This window comes from Capra hircus, chromosome 18, assembly GCF_001704415.2.
Source record: "Capra hircus breed San Clemente chromosome 18, ASM170441v1, whole genome shotgun sequence".
Taxonomy (NCBI): Eukaryota; Metazoa; Chordata; class Mammalia; order Artiodactyla; family Bovidae; genus Capra; species Capra hircus.
The window spans coordinates 20687910-20707706 of NC_030825.1; the positions used below are offsets into that span (position 1 = coordinate 20687910).

Below are 19797 nucleotides of genomic sequence, written 5' to 3' on the forward strand. Positions count from 1 at the left end.
ATACCCTTTTAAATTGTATATTTTAATATATTTGCAGAGTTGTACAATCCTCATCACAACTCTGAAGTGTCATTATCATCCCCATTTTACAAATGAGGACCCTGAGACTCAGAGAGTTTATATGTAACTTGCCTACAGTCCCAGAGCAATAGGTGGAAGATGGGCAGCCCTGGAGTCCAGGCAAATTGACTCTGGAGCCTCTGCCTTTAAGCAGTGCTCTGCGTTGCCTTCCCTGGATATCCTTCAGTCTGCATCCTGTGCGTCTTTCAGAGCTTGAGGATGCCTGCTGTTTTCATCAAGCCCCCACCACGGCGTGCAGACAGCCTTGTGATCTGGGTTGCTTTTGTCTCACAGGTGTCCCACTGCCCTATGAGCTTCTTTGACACAACCCCAACTGGCCGGCTCCTGAACTGCTTTGCAGGGGACATGGATGAACTGGATCAGTTCTTGCCCATCGTGGCTGAACAGTCTATGCTCCTGTCTTTGTTGGTGATCATCATCCTCTTGGTAATCAGTTTCCTATCTCCCTATATCCTGCTGATGGGAGTCATCATCTTCTCTGCTTGCCTCATTTATTTTAGGTGAGTGGGTTCTTTTTGCTTGTGAATGAGGTTTGAGTCTAGGACCGACCTAGAAATGGAGGGTGTCAGAGGTGGATGGCCCAGGTCGCTCACTTCCGTTCTCAATGCAGGATGTTCAAGAGGGCCATCAGTGTGTTCAAGAGACTGAAGAACTACAGCTGCTCCCCTTTGTTTTCACACATCCTCACCACCCTGCAGGGCCTGAGCTCCATCCATGTCTACGGAAAAACTGAAGAATTCATCAATGAGTGAGTCCTTCTGCTCTCGGAGGGTGATGGGGAATGTGGCAATGGTGGGGAACAGGAAGGAAACAGAGCACCTGGAATAGCACCATCTTCAGAAGAATCAGGGACTTCCCTGGTGGCTCAGAGGTTAAAGCGTCTGCCTCCAATGCGGGAGACCCGGGTTCGATCCCTGGGTCAGGAAGATCCCCTGGAGAAGGAAATGGCAACCCACTCCAGTATTCTTGCCTGGAGAATCCCATGGACGGAGAAGCCTAGTAGGTTACAGTTCACGGGATCACAAAGAGTCGGACACGACTGAGTGACTTCACCTCACCTTCAGAAGAATCAGAGAGATCATTGTTTTATTCCATTTATTTCACTGCAGAACCCCATCTGGAAGATGGTACTTATAGGAATGAAAAATGTAAGTGATATGAAAAATGTCTGTCAGTTTTAAAGACCTGTGCGGTTATATACATATATTACTACAATGAATGGTAAGATATATTGCCTTGTTAGTACTGATTGCATTTGTTTCTTTCTTTCACTTGCAAATAGATATCTAAATATAATAAAATAATAACAATAGCTTTCTAAACAGCAGAATTTTCTTCACTATTCACACCCATAGATTTGCCTTCTAAATGTTTGTTGAAACAATCAAATCCTATGATTGTTGCTGAGGTTTAATTGTGTAACATAAACTTATCTACTTGAAAGCATCAGTCAAACATGGTCTGCACTGAACTACAGGAAGTTTGCAGTCTAAAGGAAGACAGGGGACACAGGTGTATATTTTTGTAATACGACAAGTGTTGACTGCAATGTAATAGGGATAAACGCAGGTAGAATGACTTAGGGTTTCAGAGGAGAAAGTGATAACCTGCAGCTTGGGATCAGGGAAGGCTTTGGGGAGGAGGCAGCATCTGAGGTGGCCTTGAAGCCAGGGAAGATTTGGGCATGGGTGATGGTATGTGCTCTGTTAACTGAAATATTGGATGAACCATGGTGCCAGCTCTTCCAGTGGCACTAGAGAGACCCAAGGACTGTGCAGAGACTAGGACGAAGGGATCATTCAGTCAACACTGGTAACCTCCCAGGCGCTCAGCACCCACTGGGGACACAGCTGTGAGCAAGGTGGACGGATACAAAGAAGGGATTGCTTTCCTTCATTCACTCACAAATCTGGGCCTTTATTCATTCTTGTTGGCCCAGTAGAGTAACTTCCCCATGCTGAATCAGCTATCGAGGCCAGGGGAAGAGAACTGCTAATAGGCCTAAATCGGTCTGAGCTCCCTCCTAGATCTGGGCTCAGGTGAACTCCATGGCTGAGAAAGGAGTAGGGAGGAATCCTCTCCAGTTTTCTGCGCTGGTTCTTTGGTGAGACTGGGGAGCTGGATGCTGGAGAAAGCAACCAGTGTTAGGAAACCCTGGGTTAGACAAACACATGTGACTTTCACGTTGTCCTTTCTTTGTCAGGTTTAAGAAGCTGGCAGACGTGCAGAATAACTACCTGCTGATGTTCATGTCTTCCATGCGGTGGGTGGCCTTGAGGCTGGAGCTCATGACCAACCTGGTGACCTTGGTGGTAGCCCTGTTTTTGGTTTTCGGCCTTTCCTCTGCCCCCTATTCCTATAAAGCCATGGCTCTCAGCCTCGTCCTGCAGGTGAGGGATGGACCATCAGACAGCAGGGGGGCGGGGAGGAGGCTGGTGGGGGTCTGCGGCCTGTGGGCAGACGCAGGGGTCTGTGGGACTTTGATCACACTGTGGGTTTTGGCCGTTTGTGACCTTATGAACAGGATACTTGGCTTTCTGAATCTGCAGCTTTGTTCTGTCTCCTTGTCACTTCCGAACTGGGAAGCCTACATTGAAAGGTATTTAACAGAGTCATAGAATATTGGGATTGAAGAGGAGCCCAGAGACAGCAAAGTCCAACCTTCCTATTGTGTAAATGGGGAAACGGAGGCTCAGAGGGGGGAAGGAGTTGTCTGAATGCACAGAGCTTTAGAAGCAGAGCCAGGGCAAGACCCTTGGCCTCTTGGTTTCCTGTGGTGTCTTTTTACTATACATCCCTGAGTCAGTTGTCACTTTTCTGAGGTACCTGGGGAGGCTATCTAAAATGTCGGTTTCCCAGTTCTCCTCTGGGGCAGGCCTGTGAGGCTTCAAAGTGCATAGACTTGAACCCGAGTGCTCGGCCCAGCCTGATAGGCTGATTCAGCTGGGCTCATGGAGCTGATGGGAGGGCCACACTCCAGAGCAGAGGGGCGCGATTCAGAGTCAGGTCCTGGTTGGGCGGAGTCTTGGAATCTGATTTTTAAAATGGGTTCTTGAGGGGACCCTGGTGTAGAAGCTTTGCATGTCTCATGGCCTGAATTCTTCCATGCCCAGGATCAGGGCCAAGGCTCACAAAGTCCTGGGGAAGGGCTCTTCCCGGAGGGCTGTGAGGCTAGTTAGGAAACTCAGGAAACTGTGGGCGCACAGTTCCATTGGCACCCTCTCCCACAGGGGTAGTCGTTAACCATCCTCTCTCATTCTTTCTCTCTAACTAACTGGACTTGGGTCTTGTGTGCCCCCTGCTGAGGCATCCTTTTGGGTGCAGAGGGGCTCCTTCCTGCTCCTTGTTGAACCCTGTGACAGACACACATGTGTGCTGTGCCCACATGGCAAGGCCTGCGTGCAGACTCTTCTGAGGGTGCACAGGCCATACAGGTGGCTGTGTGGTGCTCATGCCCACAGACAGCCGCCCCAGGCCTTAAGTAGGCAGTCGGGGAGCTTGCACTGAGCCCATGCCCTGCTGGACACTTGCTGTGCTTCTTCCATTGAACTGTCACCACGTTCCATGTGATACGGCCAAGTGGTTAAGAACATGTGGTTTGGAAGCTGCAGGTTCTCAACAGGCTCTGTCCATTATCACCTATGTGACTTTGGGGAAATCTGTTACCCTCCTTATTCCTTTTATGAAAGGGAGATAATAAAATTCTGGAATCATAGACTTGTGAGGAATATATTTAAACTCAAGGGTTCATACATGTTAAAAACCTTGGCCCAGAATAAATGCTGGATAAATGTTCCCTATTACGGTTCCCAGCTTACAGATAAGAAGCTACAGTTTCCAGAGTTAATTTGCCTCTGCTCCCACAGCTGCTGAGAGACAGGTTTGTCCGTGGTGGGACACACTCTTCTCTCTCTTTCTCGTTTTTTCTGACACACAAGTACGTACACACACACCTGCACACACACGAGCACATGCGCACATGGCCCACCGCAGAATTACCCTGAGCCCTCCAGATCTCTGGGGAGAGGCCCCACACTGGAGTCCTGGGGGACACACGTCACTAAGGACAGAGATGCCCCCTGCCTGCTGAACCCTGTGCCTAGGTTATCTGGTGCTGGAGCAAAGAGTGGGTGGAGGCTTAGCTCTCCCAAGTGCACCATCTATACAGGTCTTTGCTCAAGGTTGACCAGTTGTCCCACCACAGGACACCAAGGAGAAGCTCTGCCAGGGAACTTGAAGATTTAAGAATGGCCCCACATTCATCCTTTCTTCTCAATGTCTGGTGTTCTGTTTGAATGTCTATTTTCTATCCTGGGTAACAACTTCTCGGCCCCCCTGCCTTGCCCATCCCTGAGCCCCTTCCCACCCACTTTCTTCAGTTTAGCTGCTCAGCCATGTCTGACTCTTTGAGACCCCATGGACTGTAGCCTGCCAGGATCCTCTATCCATGGAGATTCTCCAGGCAAGAATACTGGAGTGGGTTGCCATGCCTTCCTCCAGGGGATCTTCCCAACTCAGGGATCAAACCCAAGTGTCCATCATTGCAGGAGGATTCTTCACCATCTGAGCCACAAGGGAAGCCCAAGAATACTGGAATGGGTAGCCTCTCCCTTCTCCAGGGGAACTTCCTGACCTAGGATTTGAACTGGGGTCTCCTGCATTGCAGGTGGATTCTTTACCAGCCTAGCTACCAGGGAAGCCCCCACTCCAGAGTGATCTTTAATTCTGGGTTTCCTCATGTCGTCACCTTGGTTAGACCCTCTAGAGACTCCTTGTCTCTTTATGCACTAGACCTAAGCCATCGACCTGCATTCCAGGCCCTTAAATCTGGCCCTAGACCCCACATACACTCTCTCCTCTGGTCAGACTTTGACTTCTGCATGTACTCTGGAGGAAATTCAGGCTCTGGGAGGCAGGTATCACACACAATGTTGCTTTGTAGCCTTAAGAGATTTCATAGTAAATATTAGAGATGCTTTTGGTTACAAGCCAAAACAAGTCATATAACCAATTCAAAATGGCCTTAGCAATCTGGGAACTTATTATCTGATGTGACCAGAAGCCTGAGGTAGGGCTGTCCTCTGTTGGCTAATTTACTGGCTTATCATGAACCCATGATCTTTGATTTTTCTGCTCTGGCATCCACAGTCTGACTTTATCCTCAGGATTGTCTACTCAAGTTCACAGAACGGCTGCTGCAGCCCCAGACAACTCATCCTCATCCAGAAACTGCTAAAGCCTGGAGAGGAGATAACTTTTTCCATGTGCCGCCTTGTAAGAACAAGGAGTTGCTTCCTAGAATACTCACGTCTGAGTTTTCCTTGTGCTTTGTTGGCCAGAATTGTGTCATGGCTCACTGCTAAACCAGTCATTGGCAAGAGGATAGGGGTTGATAGGATTGGTTTGAAGTAACCAAGCCTTCCTGGAATTCTAGGCTGCCAGACACCTGAACGTAACAGAAGGTGTGTCAGCAAGGAAGATGGGGCCGGCTGTGGACAGGCAATCAACTGTGGCTGGTGTCCTCTCCCAGCTCAGTGCCATTTCATGACGGTGGCCCCTTCTCTGACTTCTACAGGTTTTCCCTCCCTGGCCTCCCTAGCTCATACATACCCTTTGCTTTATCCACAGTCACGTGGCCTGAGGAGCCCTGAATGGGCGAGGCCATTTTACTACTGTCAAGACTGTCCCTCTACTGGGAAAACCTGTCTCCGTCCATGTTTAGCTGGCTAAATCCCACCTCTCCTTAAAAACGGGCCTCCAGTGTCAGCCCTCCAGGAAGCCTATCCAGTGGCCCTCCTCTGGTGACTGTCCTGTGGCCATGATGGAGCTGAGTGCTTCCTCCATCATGCCGCCTTCTCTATTAACCTGTCTTTCTCCCCATTCTACTGGGTGCTCCTGGAGGGCAGGGCCTGGGTCTGCTGCACTTTAAGTGTGGAGCCTGGCCCAGCGCCTCCATCAGAGTTTGTTGACTGACTGTATAAGGGAGTTGTTGCCTGGCACCTTCTGCATGGCCTGAGGGGTGCAGAGCACCAAAACTGGGGCCCCCATCCCAGCTCTGCCGCTGGCTTCTGGGTGATTCTGTGTGTATCACGTCCTCTTTCTGGGCCTCCGTATCCTCGCCTGTGGTGCCTCCAATTCCTAAGAATCCCTGAGGCTCCTCTTGGTCTGGGTTTCCCTGAAGGCAGAGCCTGAGACAAGGACTCGGATGCTCTCTAGAAAGGACCCAGGAGCAGGAGCATGCGGCAGGGGAGGAGGAATTGCGCTGCAAGGGTGTGTCATCGAGAGTCACTGCCCCATCACCAACTAACAGGATTGTCCCTGAAGGCTAAGAGATAGGAGACTTTATCTAGTGGCTCCTTTCTCCACTAGGAGAGGGTTGCTCCCATGTTTCTGGGCTGCACTTGGGCTGAGTGGGCTCCTGTAGTGTGGGCAAAGGTTTCGAACAGAAAGCAGAGGGCACCTGAGGTGAAACAGGCTTGGTGGGATTCTCTCCTACAGCTGCCCACCACAGCTGCAGCCACGCTCAGAAGTAGCTCAGCGAGGCTCCAGAGATACCTGCTCCTTCCCTGTAAGGGAAGTTGTCTTGGTTTGAGGAGCTACTTAGGAGGAATGGCAATTTCCCACCTTTGGAAGTGATGAGAACCTGAGGTCAATACAGCCTGCTACTCAGATGCTTCTCCTTTGTTCCAGCTGGCGTCCAACTTCCAGGCCAGTGCCCGGATTAGTTCAGAGACAGAGGGGTGCTTGACAGCTGCGGAGAGGATTCTGCAGTACATGAAGGTGGGACACAGGTCTGGGCTTTGTGCAGGGAGATGTGGAAGTCTCACATCCAGCCTCTGCAAGCCCCAGCACCTCAGAGGCCCTGAGATTTTCCCAGGAGGCGACTGGCTTCTGGTCCTTCGCCTTCAACTCCCCCAGAAGGGTGTATATCATCTCTCAGAAGCTCTTCCACACTCATCAGCTCTTTTTGACCACATCCCTCATGGCACTCTTGGATATAGATGGAATGATCTGCCCTTTTTAGAAGAGAGAGGTTTGCTCAAATATAATAATGATGATAACAATAATAATTGTTATTAATATTGCTTTTATTTTTGTCGTAGTACTTAAGAATCCAGATTGTGGAAACAGATCACCTGGGTTCAGGTCTAAGCTTTGCTCTTTGAGTCAGCTGTGTAGCCTTGTGACTTATTCAGCCTCTCAGCTCCCCATCAATGAGATGAGACAGATCACAGTATCTGTGTCATTGGGTTATTACAAAGATTAGATCACATCCCATGTAAATCACTTAATGCAGTGCCTGGCCCGTAGTAAAGGCTCAGTATAATGATATCTAGATTGTTTCATGGAATCACAAAACAGCTTAATATGGTTAGCTGAATTATTATCCCAATATCCAGAGGAGGAATCTTTCCCCTCAATCCAGCCACCTTGCTCAATGCAGAGTTGTGGGCTTAGAGTCAGGCACCCCTGGGTTTGAGTCCCCATCAGCTGTGTGATCTTAACATGTCATCCGACCTGTGTGAGCCTCTATTTCCTTGCCTGTGAAATCATTTAAAATTGCCTACCTCCTAGGATAGGAATAGAGAGAAGTTGTCTGCCCAAGGGGTCTGAGCTGTAAAACACAACTCACAGGAGTGACGTAACCCTGCTGTCCTGGTTATCATTATTCTGGATTCTGTGTCTTTAGAGCCTCACACAATAAATTAGAGTTTTCTATGTTAATCACATGGGAACTACCAATATGGTTTCTCACTCTTTGGGGATAAAATCATGTGCATTTCAGGTGATTGGGGGTGGGATGTTCCTCTGATCACATGGCGATGGCTCAACCCTGGTTCAAGGGCAGGCTGGGGTGGTTCACACACCCAACAGCTAGAGGCCAGTAGGTCAGCAGGGGATGGGCAGAGATGGATAATCATTGACTTATTTTTCTCTCTTTGAAAACAAGATGTGTGTCCCTGAGGCTCCTTTACACATAGAAGGCGCGAACTGTCCTCATGGGTGGCCACAGCATGGGGAAATCACGTTCCAGGATTACCAGATGAAATACAGAGACAACACACCCATCATCCTCCACGGCCTCAGCCTGACGATTCACAGCCAGGAAGTGGTGGGCATCGTGGGAAGGACGGGCTCTGGTGAGCTCAGGGTCCAGGGCATGCCCTGTCTTCAACATTGGATTTGGGTGTCAGACTTGTCTTCAGACGTGTGGTGACTTAGTGACCCTACAAATAGTTACTGGGAACTCATTTTGTGCTGGAAGAACAAAACCCGTAGTCACTGCTGTCATAGGATTCCAGTGGAGGTGACAGATGTTGACAGGTCATCAAATAAGGAATGAGGAAGATAACTGCCTTGGTGGTGAAGGCCCTGGGGAAGGAGAGGGGTGATGTTAACAGAGCCATGGAGTTGCTGGGCCCTTGAACTACAGTAGCCTGTACTCTGAGGCCGGTGTTTGAGATGGAAGGGTGGACAGGGTGCAGGAACCAGTGCTTCCTGCAGGGGGCGTGCAGCGCTCTGCAAGGGTGAAGAGCAGCTTGCGTGGGCTTCCCTGGTGGCTCAGATGGTAAAGAATCTGCCTGCAATGCAGGAGACCCAGGTTTGATCCCTGGATCTGGAAGATCCCCTGGAGAAGGAAATGGCAGCCCACTCCAGTGTTCTTGCCCGAAGAATCTCATGGACAGAGGATCTTGGTGGGCTACACAGTCCATGGGATCACAAAGAGTCGGACAGGATTGAATGACTAATACTTTCCTTCTCCCCTCCCCCTCTCAGTCAGTTCAGTTCAGTCGCTCAGTCATGTCCGACTCTTTGTGACCCCATGAATTGCAGCACGCCAGGCCTCCCTGTCCATCACCAACTCCTGGAGTTCACTCAGACCCACGTCCATCGAGTCCGTGATGCCATCCAGCTATCTCATCCTCTGTCGTCCCCTTCTCCTCCTGCCCCCAATCCCTCCCAACATCAGAGTCTTTTCCAATGAGTCAACTCTTTGCATGAGGTTGCCAAAGTACTGGAGTTTCAGCTTTAGCATCATTCCTTCCAAAGAACACCCAGGGCTGATCTCCTTCAGAATGGACTGGTTGGATCTCCTTGCAATCCAAGGGACTCTCAAGAGTCTTCTCCAACACCACAGTTCAAAAGCATCAATTCTTCGGTGCTCAGCTTTCTTCACAGACCAACTCTCACATCCATACATGACCACTGGAAAAACCATAGCCTTGACTAGACGGACTTTTGTTGGCAAAGTAATGTCTCTGCTTTTCAATATGCTTTCTAGGTTGGTCATACCTTTCCTTCCAAGGAGTACCTCTTTTTCCACCTGCTTCTCCCCACTTCCTTTCTCCTGGCTGACCTCTTCCCTCTCTTCCTCTCATCACTTTTGGGACATCTGACCCAAGGGTATTCACCCTCTTCCACTTTTTGCCTTGTTCAGACCCCAGCCTTGTGCTCCAGGGGCTGCCTCCTCCAGGCAGCCCCCCAGGATGACTGGAGCCTCCCAAGTCTGTCTCCTTAGGCCCCTGCAGGCCTTGTACTACTGCAAAGTGAAGGGCTCCCAGCTGTATTCTTTCATGTGCTTTCCCCTTTCCGTTTCTCCCCTGCCGCTGGGCTGAGGGGGCTGGGTCTGATGTAGAGCTGCTCTCAAGTAGAGATGGTCCAGTTGACTGAATTCATCCAGTAGGTATTTAGTGAGCACTTACTATATGCCAGGCCTGGAAACACAAAGGTGAACAAGACACATGGCTGCCCCTCACACTGACCTTACCTTTTAGAGCAGAGGTTGAAAACTCAAATGTACGTGATGGGCCTGGGGTGTGAGGAAATGAGGGTGGGGAGGGCAGCACATTGGACTTGAATACTGTTTTCTCTCAAGGAAGCGGCTACGCTTGGCTCTAGCTGCCTGTTGCCTGAGGGGATATGGGCCCAGTGTTGCCTGTTTTACTGACTCTCAAGAGAATCATGCAGTTTGAGCTTTTGTATACTGGGTCTTTGGATTTTTTTTTTAATGCTGGCAAAGAATTAAAAAAGCAGCAAGAACATCGTGTGTGTGAAACAAAACTTATGTGTGGGCTGGATTTACCCAGGGGCTCCATTCACACCCTCTGATTGAGGCAGTAAGAGCTGTTCATGGTTTCGGGCACCCCTTGGGGTGGAGACTGGAGACTCCAAGCCTCTTCTGCCCTCTCTGGCTCATGATGACAAGGAGTGGGTCATGGGGAGGGGAGTCTGGGGTGGACACCAGGTCTGACTCATGCTGCCCCTCCTGCAGACTCAGGAGACAGAGCCCCACTTACTCTTGCCCTGCAGGGAAGTCCTCCTTGGGGGTGGCTCTTTTCCGCCTGGTGGAACCAGCCGGTGGCCGCATCCTCATCGACGGCGTGGACATCTGTAGCCTTGGCCTGGAGGACCTGCGGTCCAAATTCTCGGTTATCCCTCAAGATCCAGTCCTGCTGTCGGGGACCATCAGGTGAGCGCTGGGCTGAGGCAGCCTGTGCAGAGGACAGTCTCCCAGCAGGAGTCGCTGGGCGGATCCCTAGGGCTGGGCTGCCTCTCGTCACCTATGGCCAGAGTCCCAATTTCTGGGCCTCTGTTCTCTCCTTGGTGGGAGAAGAGATGTCCCTGATGAATGAATGAGGCCTGGATACACACAAGAACACTTCAACCAAAAGACCTAAACAAAAGGCCTAATTTTTAATTTTTAAAAACCCTGATGAGGTTGGTCAGATTTCAGATCACTATCAGTGTTTGCTCTGTGGTTGACCACATCTTTCCATGTCTGGATGTGCTTTATTCTCTTCTGTCTCCCACTGGATAAGGCCAACAGGGGTGTTTAAGCTCGATGTTTGCAATCCAGGCAGTCCCATCAGTGAGGCAGATGGAACTGGGTCTCTGGCCTCCTCTCCACACTTTCTGTTTCTTCTGAAGGCAACTTGGGGATTAAGTGTCGTCCAGGTTAGTGCTGGTGCTTGATAGTGCTCCTTAGCCGTGTGGGAGTCCAAGGCATGGAGTCTGAGGAAGGATGAGGCATGAAAATGAAGCTGGATGCCTCACATACAGGGATATCTAAGGGCATTTATCTTCTTAGAGGTGAGAGGATAGACTAACCACAGAGCTTCAGTCATCCATTTATTTATTTACCCATCATTTGTTCATTCCTTTATCCTTTCATCCACTTAACCTGCCTTTTCTGAGCCTCTGCCAGGTCCAGACATTGTGCTAGGGACTGGGGACACTTGGATGAATGATCAGTGCCCTTATTCCCCTCAGAAGTTCACATTCAAGGGTGCGGGGAGTTGTAGACATGTAAGACCTGTTAAGTTATAACATTAATACAAGGATGTAATTTGCTAGATCAGATATATAAACCAAGTGCTAAGGGAACCTAGAAGGAGGACAAATAACTCTGCCTGGGGGAATTCAGAAAGCCTTCCAGAGAAGCGGGGGAGGCCTTTGAATAGGGTCTTGAAGGTTAAGCAGAAGACTGCATGGCAGAAAAAGGGAGGAAAGTCTTTCCAAGGAGAGTGCATACTGTGTGCACAGAGAATTTTGTACCGATTGTGTTGTTTTAGAGGAATGAGATAAAATTTAGTGATAGATTTCTGTGTTAAGGTAGAAGCTAGCCAAAATCTATCGTGCCTTGATATAGGAGTAGTAGAAATATGAATTAATGTTTATTGAGCATTTAAATGTGCCAGCCCTATGCTTTAATATTCTGTGTCATTGCAGTGTCAGAGCAACTCTGGGGGGTGGGCACTATTACTTTCTACAAACTGAACTTAGGAAAGTGACTTATTGAAGGGGACACACACTTAGATGGTAAAGATGAGATACAACTCCAGGTAGTTCAACACCCTAACAAGTGATAGTACCTCCCCTCCCCCCACCACTGCTTGCAGCAGAAAGTGTGGACCGGCGTACGGGAGACCTGGGTTCCCTACCTTTTGAGGTTTTGTCTAACTCTGAGTACCTTGATTCCAGCCTGTCTCTCTGACTTGTGGTATGAGTTTGAACAAGCCACTTAACACTGATAAGTCATAATTTTCTCATCAATAAGAGATCCCTCTCATGAGGAAGAAGATGCCAATGAACCCATCTGTTAAAATGCTTTGGAAACTATCAAATATCATGCAAGTAGGGCATTCTACCTTCTGCTTCTTCAATCTAGCCATACACACAAAATGTATTTGTTGAACTGGGGGAAAAAAAAAAAACCAGCGGTTAAGACAGGTTTCAATTGGGACGGAGTGGCTGCATAACAAGGATGTGTTTATAATGTTCCCTATGCCAAATGCCAGGGCAAACCTTAATGGGTATAAAGTCCAATTAGATCCAAATATGATGTTAGTTGCCTGGATGATCAGTTAGGATTCCTTCTCTGCAAGAGACAGAAAAAAACAACCTTACCACAATGAGATAGCATCTTATACCTACTAGACTAGCAATAATAAGAAAAGAAAAAGGATCATAACAAGTGTTGGTAAGAATGGTGAGAAATTGGAACCCTCATGAACTATTGGTGGGAACGTAAAATAGCACAGCCACAGTGGAAAGCAATGTGGCAGTTCCTCAAAGAGGTAAATATAGAATTATCATATGACCCACCAAATCTGGTTCTACAGATTTGAAAGAATTAAATTTCAAGAATCAAATCTACAGATCTGAAAGAATTACCACAGAATTGAAAGCAGGGCGTAACAGATATTTGTATACCAGTGCTTATGACCTTATTCACAATAGCCAAAAGGTAGAAACACCCAAATGTCCATCGAGAGATGAATGGATAAACAAAATGTGACCTATACAAACTGTGGTATATCATTCAATCAGAAACAAAAGAAAAATTGATATATGATGCAACATGGCTGGGTCTTGAAAGCATTATGCTAAGTGAAGTAAGCCAGAGGCAGGATGCTTCAGTCCTGTCCGACTCTTTGTGACCCTGTGGACTGTAGCCCGCCAGGCTCCTCTCTCCATGGGATTCTCCAGGCAAGAACACTGGAGTGGGTTGCCGTGCCCTCCTCCAAGGGATCTTTCCCAACCCATGGGATCGAACTGAGTCTATGATGTCTACCTGTATTGGCAGGTGGGTTCTTCACCGCTAATGCCACCTGGGAAGCTCCAAATATTGTATATTTCCACTTAAATGAGATAGCAGGAATAGGCAGATTCATAGAAACAGAAAGAATTTTGAAAAGAGGTTACCAGGGGCTAAGGGAGGAAGGGGAGGAGAATGTTTAATCGGCAGGTTTTTATTGGTGTTGATGAGTTTCAGTGGATTGTTATCTGACATTGTAAATGTATTGAACACCACTAAATTGTACAATTACAGTTAAAATGGTAAATATTATGTTATGTATATGCTAACACATACAAGGACACACACACACATACCCCAGATGGCTTAAGCTAAAAGAACCTCTTGGATCACAAAACAGGAAGGCCAAGGTTGATTCAAAGGACCAATATCCCCTTCAGTCTGCCTTGGCTTTATCCTTGGGCTCCACTGTGGGCCGTGGGGGCTCCATGTCTCCTCTTCCCAAGGCAAGATGGTTGTAGCCTCATTTGTTCACTTGGTGAGAAAGTACAAGCCCCTTTTCCGGTGATTGTTGTCTAGGTCCTGAGATACACTCTGATTGGTTACCTTCCCCACCCCTCAGCCAATCGCTGCAGCCAGGGGTTATCGCCTTCTGGTTTGCTTCCACCCGAGTCTGCTCCACCCCGAGCTGGTGGTAGAGCCCCACCTGGACCACACAGGCTTGATGGCTAGGAAGGAGGTGGCCCCCAAACAAGACTTGGGAGCTGCTGCCTGCAGAAGGAAGGGGTACTGGGAAGGCACAAGGAAGACCATTTGTGGGAGTTTGATGAGTTTCTCTGGATCCAATAATCCAGCTCTAACCATCCTGACTACCCTGGTGGCTCAGATGGCAAGAAGTCTGCCTGCAATGCGATACACCTGGGTTCAATCCCTGGGTCCGAAAGATCCCCCAAAGATGGAAATGGCAACCTACTCCAGTATTCTAGACTGGAAAATTCCATGGACAGAGGAGCCTGGTGGGCTTACAGGCCATGGGGTCCCAAAGAGTTGGACACAACTGAGCAAGTTTCACTTACTCAGGCATCCTCGGTCACGTGCTCTGCGGGGGTGCAGACAACTCGATGGGCAAGTGTGTTTCTTGAACACTTCTCTTTCTCTCCCGAGGCAGATTCAACCTGGACCCCTTTGACCGCTGCACGGACGAGCAGATCTGGGATGCCTTGGAGAGGACGTTCCTGAACAAGACGGTGAGTAAGTGCAAGGCTGAATTCTCAGTCCTGCTGGTCCTCGGGGCTCCTCTGGTGTGGTATGCCAGAGGCTGCGTGGATTAAATCATCTCACGGGAATGAGATGGTTTGAGATCCCTAGATAAAGGCTGATGACGCCAGTAGTAAGCCAGGCATGTACCAGCTCAGGGCAAGGGCTGTAGGCTTTGCCTTTCTGGTGCTTACAGTCAGGAGAGACTCAGATGGGACCAGTGCCATGTAGGTATTGATAAGAGCTGCAGACACCGCAGTGGGTGCCCAGTCAGGGCCTCTGTAGAGACATACATTTAACAGACCAAATGCTGAGGGGGCAGCTGGGCACAGATCTTTGAGAGAACATTCCAGGTATAAAAGCTAGCAGGTGCAAAGACCTTGTGAGGGGAACTGGATGGGCAGAGCTGGGGACGAGAAAGGTCAGTGTCTGGAGTGTGGAGACGGGGGCGGGGAGGGAGTGTCACAGACAGGACAGGACAGGAGAGGTATGAGGGGGTCAGTTTTTGAACTCATCCCATTGTGGCTCACGGGCGTCTTCCTCGATATCACAGATCTCAAAGTTGCCACAAGGCCTGCAAGCAGAAGTTGTGGAAAATGGCTCAAACTTCTCCGTGGGGGAGCGGCAGCTGCTCTGCATTGCCCGGGCCCTCCTCCGCAGCTCCAAGGTGAGAGCTGGGGGCACGTGAGGGGTCTGGGGGATGCCCAGCTTGGGAAACACACTGCTGTTTCTCCCTCAGGCACCTGGGACCCTGGGCTCCACGCTGGGTTCTGTCCACAAATCTACAAAGGGCTTGATGGTCACTTTCTGCCATTCTGGGCAACCCTGCCTGTGGAAGGGGGGCCTCTCTGTCCACGTGCTCTGCACCTGGCACCCCAACCTAGACTTGAAACGTCCCTGCCACAACCAAGCCCCAACATACTCCTGCACAAAGCCACAAGGCTAGAGATACATTCACTCAAAGTTGCCTACTGTGCTTTCCTTTTAAAACTTGGGTGCAGGACATTCCCTCATCTTTGTTAGATTTGAGAATCAGATGACCCCTGTTTAGGAGCAAAATAACATTTTTTTTTAAAGTTTCATCCAACAGTGTTTCTTCAGTTCAGTTCAGTTCAATTCAGTCGCTCAGTCGTGTCCGACTCTTTGTGACCCCATGGACTGCAGCACGACAGGCCTCCCTGTCCATCACCAACTCCCGGAGTTTACTCAAGCTCATCTCCATTGAGTCGGTGATGCCATCCAACCATCTCATCCTCTGTCGTCCCCTTCTCCTCCCACCTTCAATGTTTCCCAGCATCAGGGTCTTTTCCAATGAGTCAGCTCTTCGCATCAGGTGGCCAAAGTGTTGGAGTTTCAGCTTTAGCATCATTCCTTCCAATGAACACCCAGGACTGATCTCCTTTAGAATGGACTGGTTGGATCTCCTTGCAGTCCAAGGGACCCTTAAAAGTCTTCTCCAACACCACAGTTCAAAAGCATCAATTCTTCAGCGCTCACCTTTCTTTATAGTCCAACTCTCACATCCATACATGACTACTGGAAAAACCATAGTTTTGACTAGACGGACCTTTGTTGGTTTAAAATTTTCCAAATATTTCAGGTACTACAGGGGCTACTTAGGAGCCAACTTTCCCTCACAAGTGAGGCGCTGTACACACATACATACACATACTTCCACACTCACACATGTATACATACTTGCACACACATGCACGGGCAATACATAACATGGTCAGTCAATGCGCAGTGCAAAAACTGTTGGTGCGACAGTCAGAGCTGAGAAGAAGAGCAGACAGAGCTCGATGGGGCCTGGAGCAGGGAGATTTCAGAGGAGCAAGGACTTTTCCCTCTTGCTCAGAGAGAGGGGTGACAGGCCTGGCAATGTGTGGGTAACATTTTCTTAGCCCCTCAGTTCCGTATTTCAGTTACTGAGCCGCTTGGTGTGAAGGCTGCTTTCTCTAGATTGTTTCCCAAGTTTGTGTCATCACTTCATGATTCTTGTCATATCTGTGTACCATCTAGCCTGTGATTTACTTGTGATGCCTTGTCTTGTGAAGGAGCAAAAATCACACTTTCTATGCCGATTAAATTCTTCCAATGCCTATTTTTTTTTAACTTTTTAATTTTGTGTTGGGGTATAGCCGATTAACAATGTTATGATAGTTTCAGGCCAATAGCAAAGGGATTCAGCCATACATATACATGTATCCATTCACCCCCAAACTCCCCTCCCATCCAGGCTCATAACATTGAGCAGAGTTCCTTTTGCTACGCAATAGAATCTTGTTGTTTATCTATGGTAAATACAGCTGTGTGTACATGTCCATCCCCAACCCTCTAACTATCCCTTCTCCCCTTTCTTCCTCCCCCTGAAACCGAATGTTTGTTCTCTAAGTCTGCTAGTCTCTTTCTGTTTTGTAAGTTCATTTATATCATTTCTTTTTAGACTCTACATATAAGGGATGTCATATTTCTCTTTCTCTGTCTTACTTCACTCGGTATGACAATCTCTAGGGCCATCCATGTTGCTGCAAAGGGCATCAGATGCATATTGTTAATGAAAGAAATATAAACATGTTAAAGTAAAAAGTGCATTTATCCACATACTCGCTGCACCATCTCTTCTGCCACCCAGGATGTGTGCTTGGCTGTCCTGAGAGGAACATTGCTCTAAGTTAATTCAGACAAATAGGAAGGCAGTTCATAAAACAGGAAGTTGCTACTGGCACATTTTCACTTTTAAGAACTTAATTTTCTGGTCACTAAAGAAGGCGTCCCTGGTAGTTCAGATTGTAAAGAATCTGCCTGCAATGCAGGAGACCTGGGTTCTATCCCTGGGTTGGGAAGACCCCCTGCAGAAGGAAATGGTAACTCACTCCAGGATTCTTGCCTGGAGAATTTCATGGACAGAGGAGCCTAGTGGGCTACAGTCCATGGAGTTGCAAAGAGTCAGACACTACTAAGCTACTAACAGACACAAAGTATAGTTAGCTCTTGGTTGAGACTTAACATTCTCTTCATAATGTGATGGATAACTTAAAGCTCTAAGTGGGTTTCGAACCAAGTCCAAAGATCTGATTTTCCAACTGAGGTACTAGGCGGACTAGTGGTTACCCCAGGACTAGACCCAGGGTTGAGTCTGAGGAGGCTACCTTCACCGCTGTTTCTTATCTACCAGATCATCCTTATTGATGAGGCCACGGCCTCCCTTGACTTGGAGACAGACATCCTCATCCAACACACAATCCGTGAAAGTTTCCGGGGCTGCACAGTGCTGATCATCGCACACCGCGTCACCACCATCCTCAACTGCGACCGCATCCTAGTCATGGGCAACGGGAAGGTGAGGGGACACCCCCAGGCTGCGGGGAGGTTGGCGCCCAGGCCTTCAGATCCCTCAGGACCAAGCTCAGCTACACCCTGCTTCCCTCCCCTTCTCTCTCTGCCTCCCAGGTGGTGGAGTTTGACAAGCCTGAGGTCCTGCAGAAGAAGCCGGGGTCCATGTTTGCAGCCCTGCTGGCAACAGCCAGTAGTTCGATGAGCTGAGGAGGAGGGACTGCGTGGAGGCGGGTGTGGCTGAGCCGGCCACGGTGCAATTGTCAGAGCCAGCGGGGAAGACTGCAGCCTGCAGACCTCTCTGCAGAGATGGCTGCTTCTCTGCAAAGCAGGGCTGGAGCATGCTCAAAGTGCTGGTGATGGGCGGGAAAAGGACACTTAGGGAGCACAGCCTGGAGTAGGGCACCTGCTGGCTCCCCAGGAGACCACGGAAGAATTTCATAATAATGGTAAAGTTTATTACAATATTCTGATTGGTGTTAAAAGTGTTGCAAGTGGTATACTGATTTTGCAAAAAAGAAAAAAAAAAGTTGCACTCTCAGTTCTGCTTTCTCTGTTAGCTGGTACTCATTCAGCTACAGGGAACAGAAACGTTCTTAAGCTTTCTGGTAAAAGGGACGTTATTAGCTCATGTGATGGAAAGTTCCAGAAAGAACTCTGGGTTGAGTGCCAGTATCAAAAGGACGTCTGCTGTGCGGGCTCTGCCTTTCTTCACTCAGCCTCACTTTCATTTGTTTGACTTCACTCTCTGGCCTTCTCTCCTCATGGTACAGCATGGCTGCCAGCAGCCCGAGGCTCACATTCCACCAGCTCCTTACTCCCAGTCCTCTTTCTCCAGGGATTCCAGCAAAACTCCAGGGCTAAATCTCACTGGGCCAACTTGAGTTGCCATCCCCGAACTAGTTACAGGTTAGGCTGCTGGAATGCAGTGAGGGGCCAGGCCCAAATTGTATGCCTGTACCCGGGCCTGGGGATGGGATCAGCTACCCTGAATCACGTAAACGAAGGATGGAGAGGGTTGTTTCCCCAAAATAAAATTGGGGTGTTATTACTACATTAGGAAAGAGTGAACAGCCCCCAAATAGTAGCTGTCTACCATGTGCTTGCTTACTAATTGGAGCATGGATGGGTGAAATAAAGAGTTAACTTATTATTAATACATATGTCAACTGGAAATAAGATCATCTGTGGCCCCCCACCCCTAATGTTTATAGATACATATAAATAGAAAAGGTAACTATTTTCAATTTACTTCTAGGAAGACCTCATTGTTCGAGGAGAATATGTTTCAAAGTACTTTCCTTTTGTTTTCAGATTAGTGTCTGATTTTGCCCTAAGAAAGATCAATTCAGTAAACGAGTATTTCTGACTCTGTTGCACTGGGGTGGATGCTGGGGACGTAATGATGTCCCCGCCTTCATGGAATTTGCCCTCCAGAGAGTAAGTAGTGAGTGAAAGTCGCTCAGTGTCTGACTCTTTGTGACCCCATGGACTGTGAAATTCTCCAGGCCAGAATACTGGAGTGGGGTAGCAGTTCCCTTCTTCAGGGAAATCTTCCTAACCCAGGAATCGAACCCAGGTCTCCCACATTGCAGACAGATTCTTTAGCACCTGAGCCACCAGGGAAGCCGTCCCAGAGATTAAGTAGTAAGCAAGTAACCAGGAGGTTCTAAAAGCAAGCGACAGGAGGCAAGGGCAGGGTTCAGGAGATGGAGGCAGTCAGAGCAAGCTTCCTGCTGGAAGTGATGAGACCAGAAAAATGGACAAAGCTTTGCTCAGATGAGGGGGACTGGGGTAAGGAAGACAGTCCCAGGCAGAGAGAAAAGCAAACAAACCCGTGTGGGAGTGAACTGTGGCAGGGCTGATTCAGCCGCGGGACCTGAGCTAGTGCCACGTGTGCGTCGCCTCCGTGCCCTTCCTGGTTCTTAGGCAGCACCCACTTCTCTCCTGAGAGTGTTTCCCAGGTGGATGTCTCCTCTCTCTTAAAAATCCTTTTGTTCAGTGGGTCCTCTTCCCCTCGTCCTTGCTTTTTCCTCCTGGGGCCCTGAAGAGCGGCCGCTCCTGCTCCCAGCCTGGCACAACTC

General features: G+C 48.8%; 1 protein-coding gene across 1 annotated transcript in view; it reads left to right on the forward strand.

Moving 5' to 3' along the window:
* ABCC11 (ATP binding cassette subfamily C member 11) overlaps positions 1 to 19233 on the forward strand; it is a 93074-nt gene extending 73841 nt beyond the window's left edge. The window contains exons 21-30 of the mRNA XM_005691954.3: positions 355 to 581; positions 692 to 829; positions 2285 to 2471; positions 6772 to 6861; positions 8033 to 8222; positions 10393 to 10552; positions 14289 to 14367; positions 14931 to 15044; positions 17556 to 17720; positions 17831 to 19233. Of these exons, the coding sequence (XP_005692011.1) occupies positions 355 to 581; positions 692 to 829; positions 2285 to 2471; positions 6772 to 6861; positions 8033 to 8222; positions 10393 to 10552; positions 14289 to 14367; positions 14931 to 15044; positions 17556 to 17720; positions 17831 to 17923 (1443 nt within the window). The 3' untranslated portion in view covers positions 17924 to 19233. The remainder of the gene's footprint in view (positions 1 to 354; positions 582 to 691; positions 830 to 2284; positions 2472 to 6771; positions 6862 to 8032; positions 8223 to 10392; positions 10553 to 14288; positions 14368 to 14930; positions 15045 to 17555; positions 17721 to 17830) is intronic.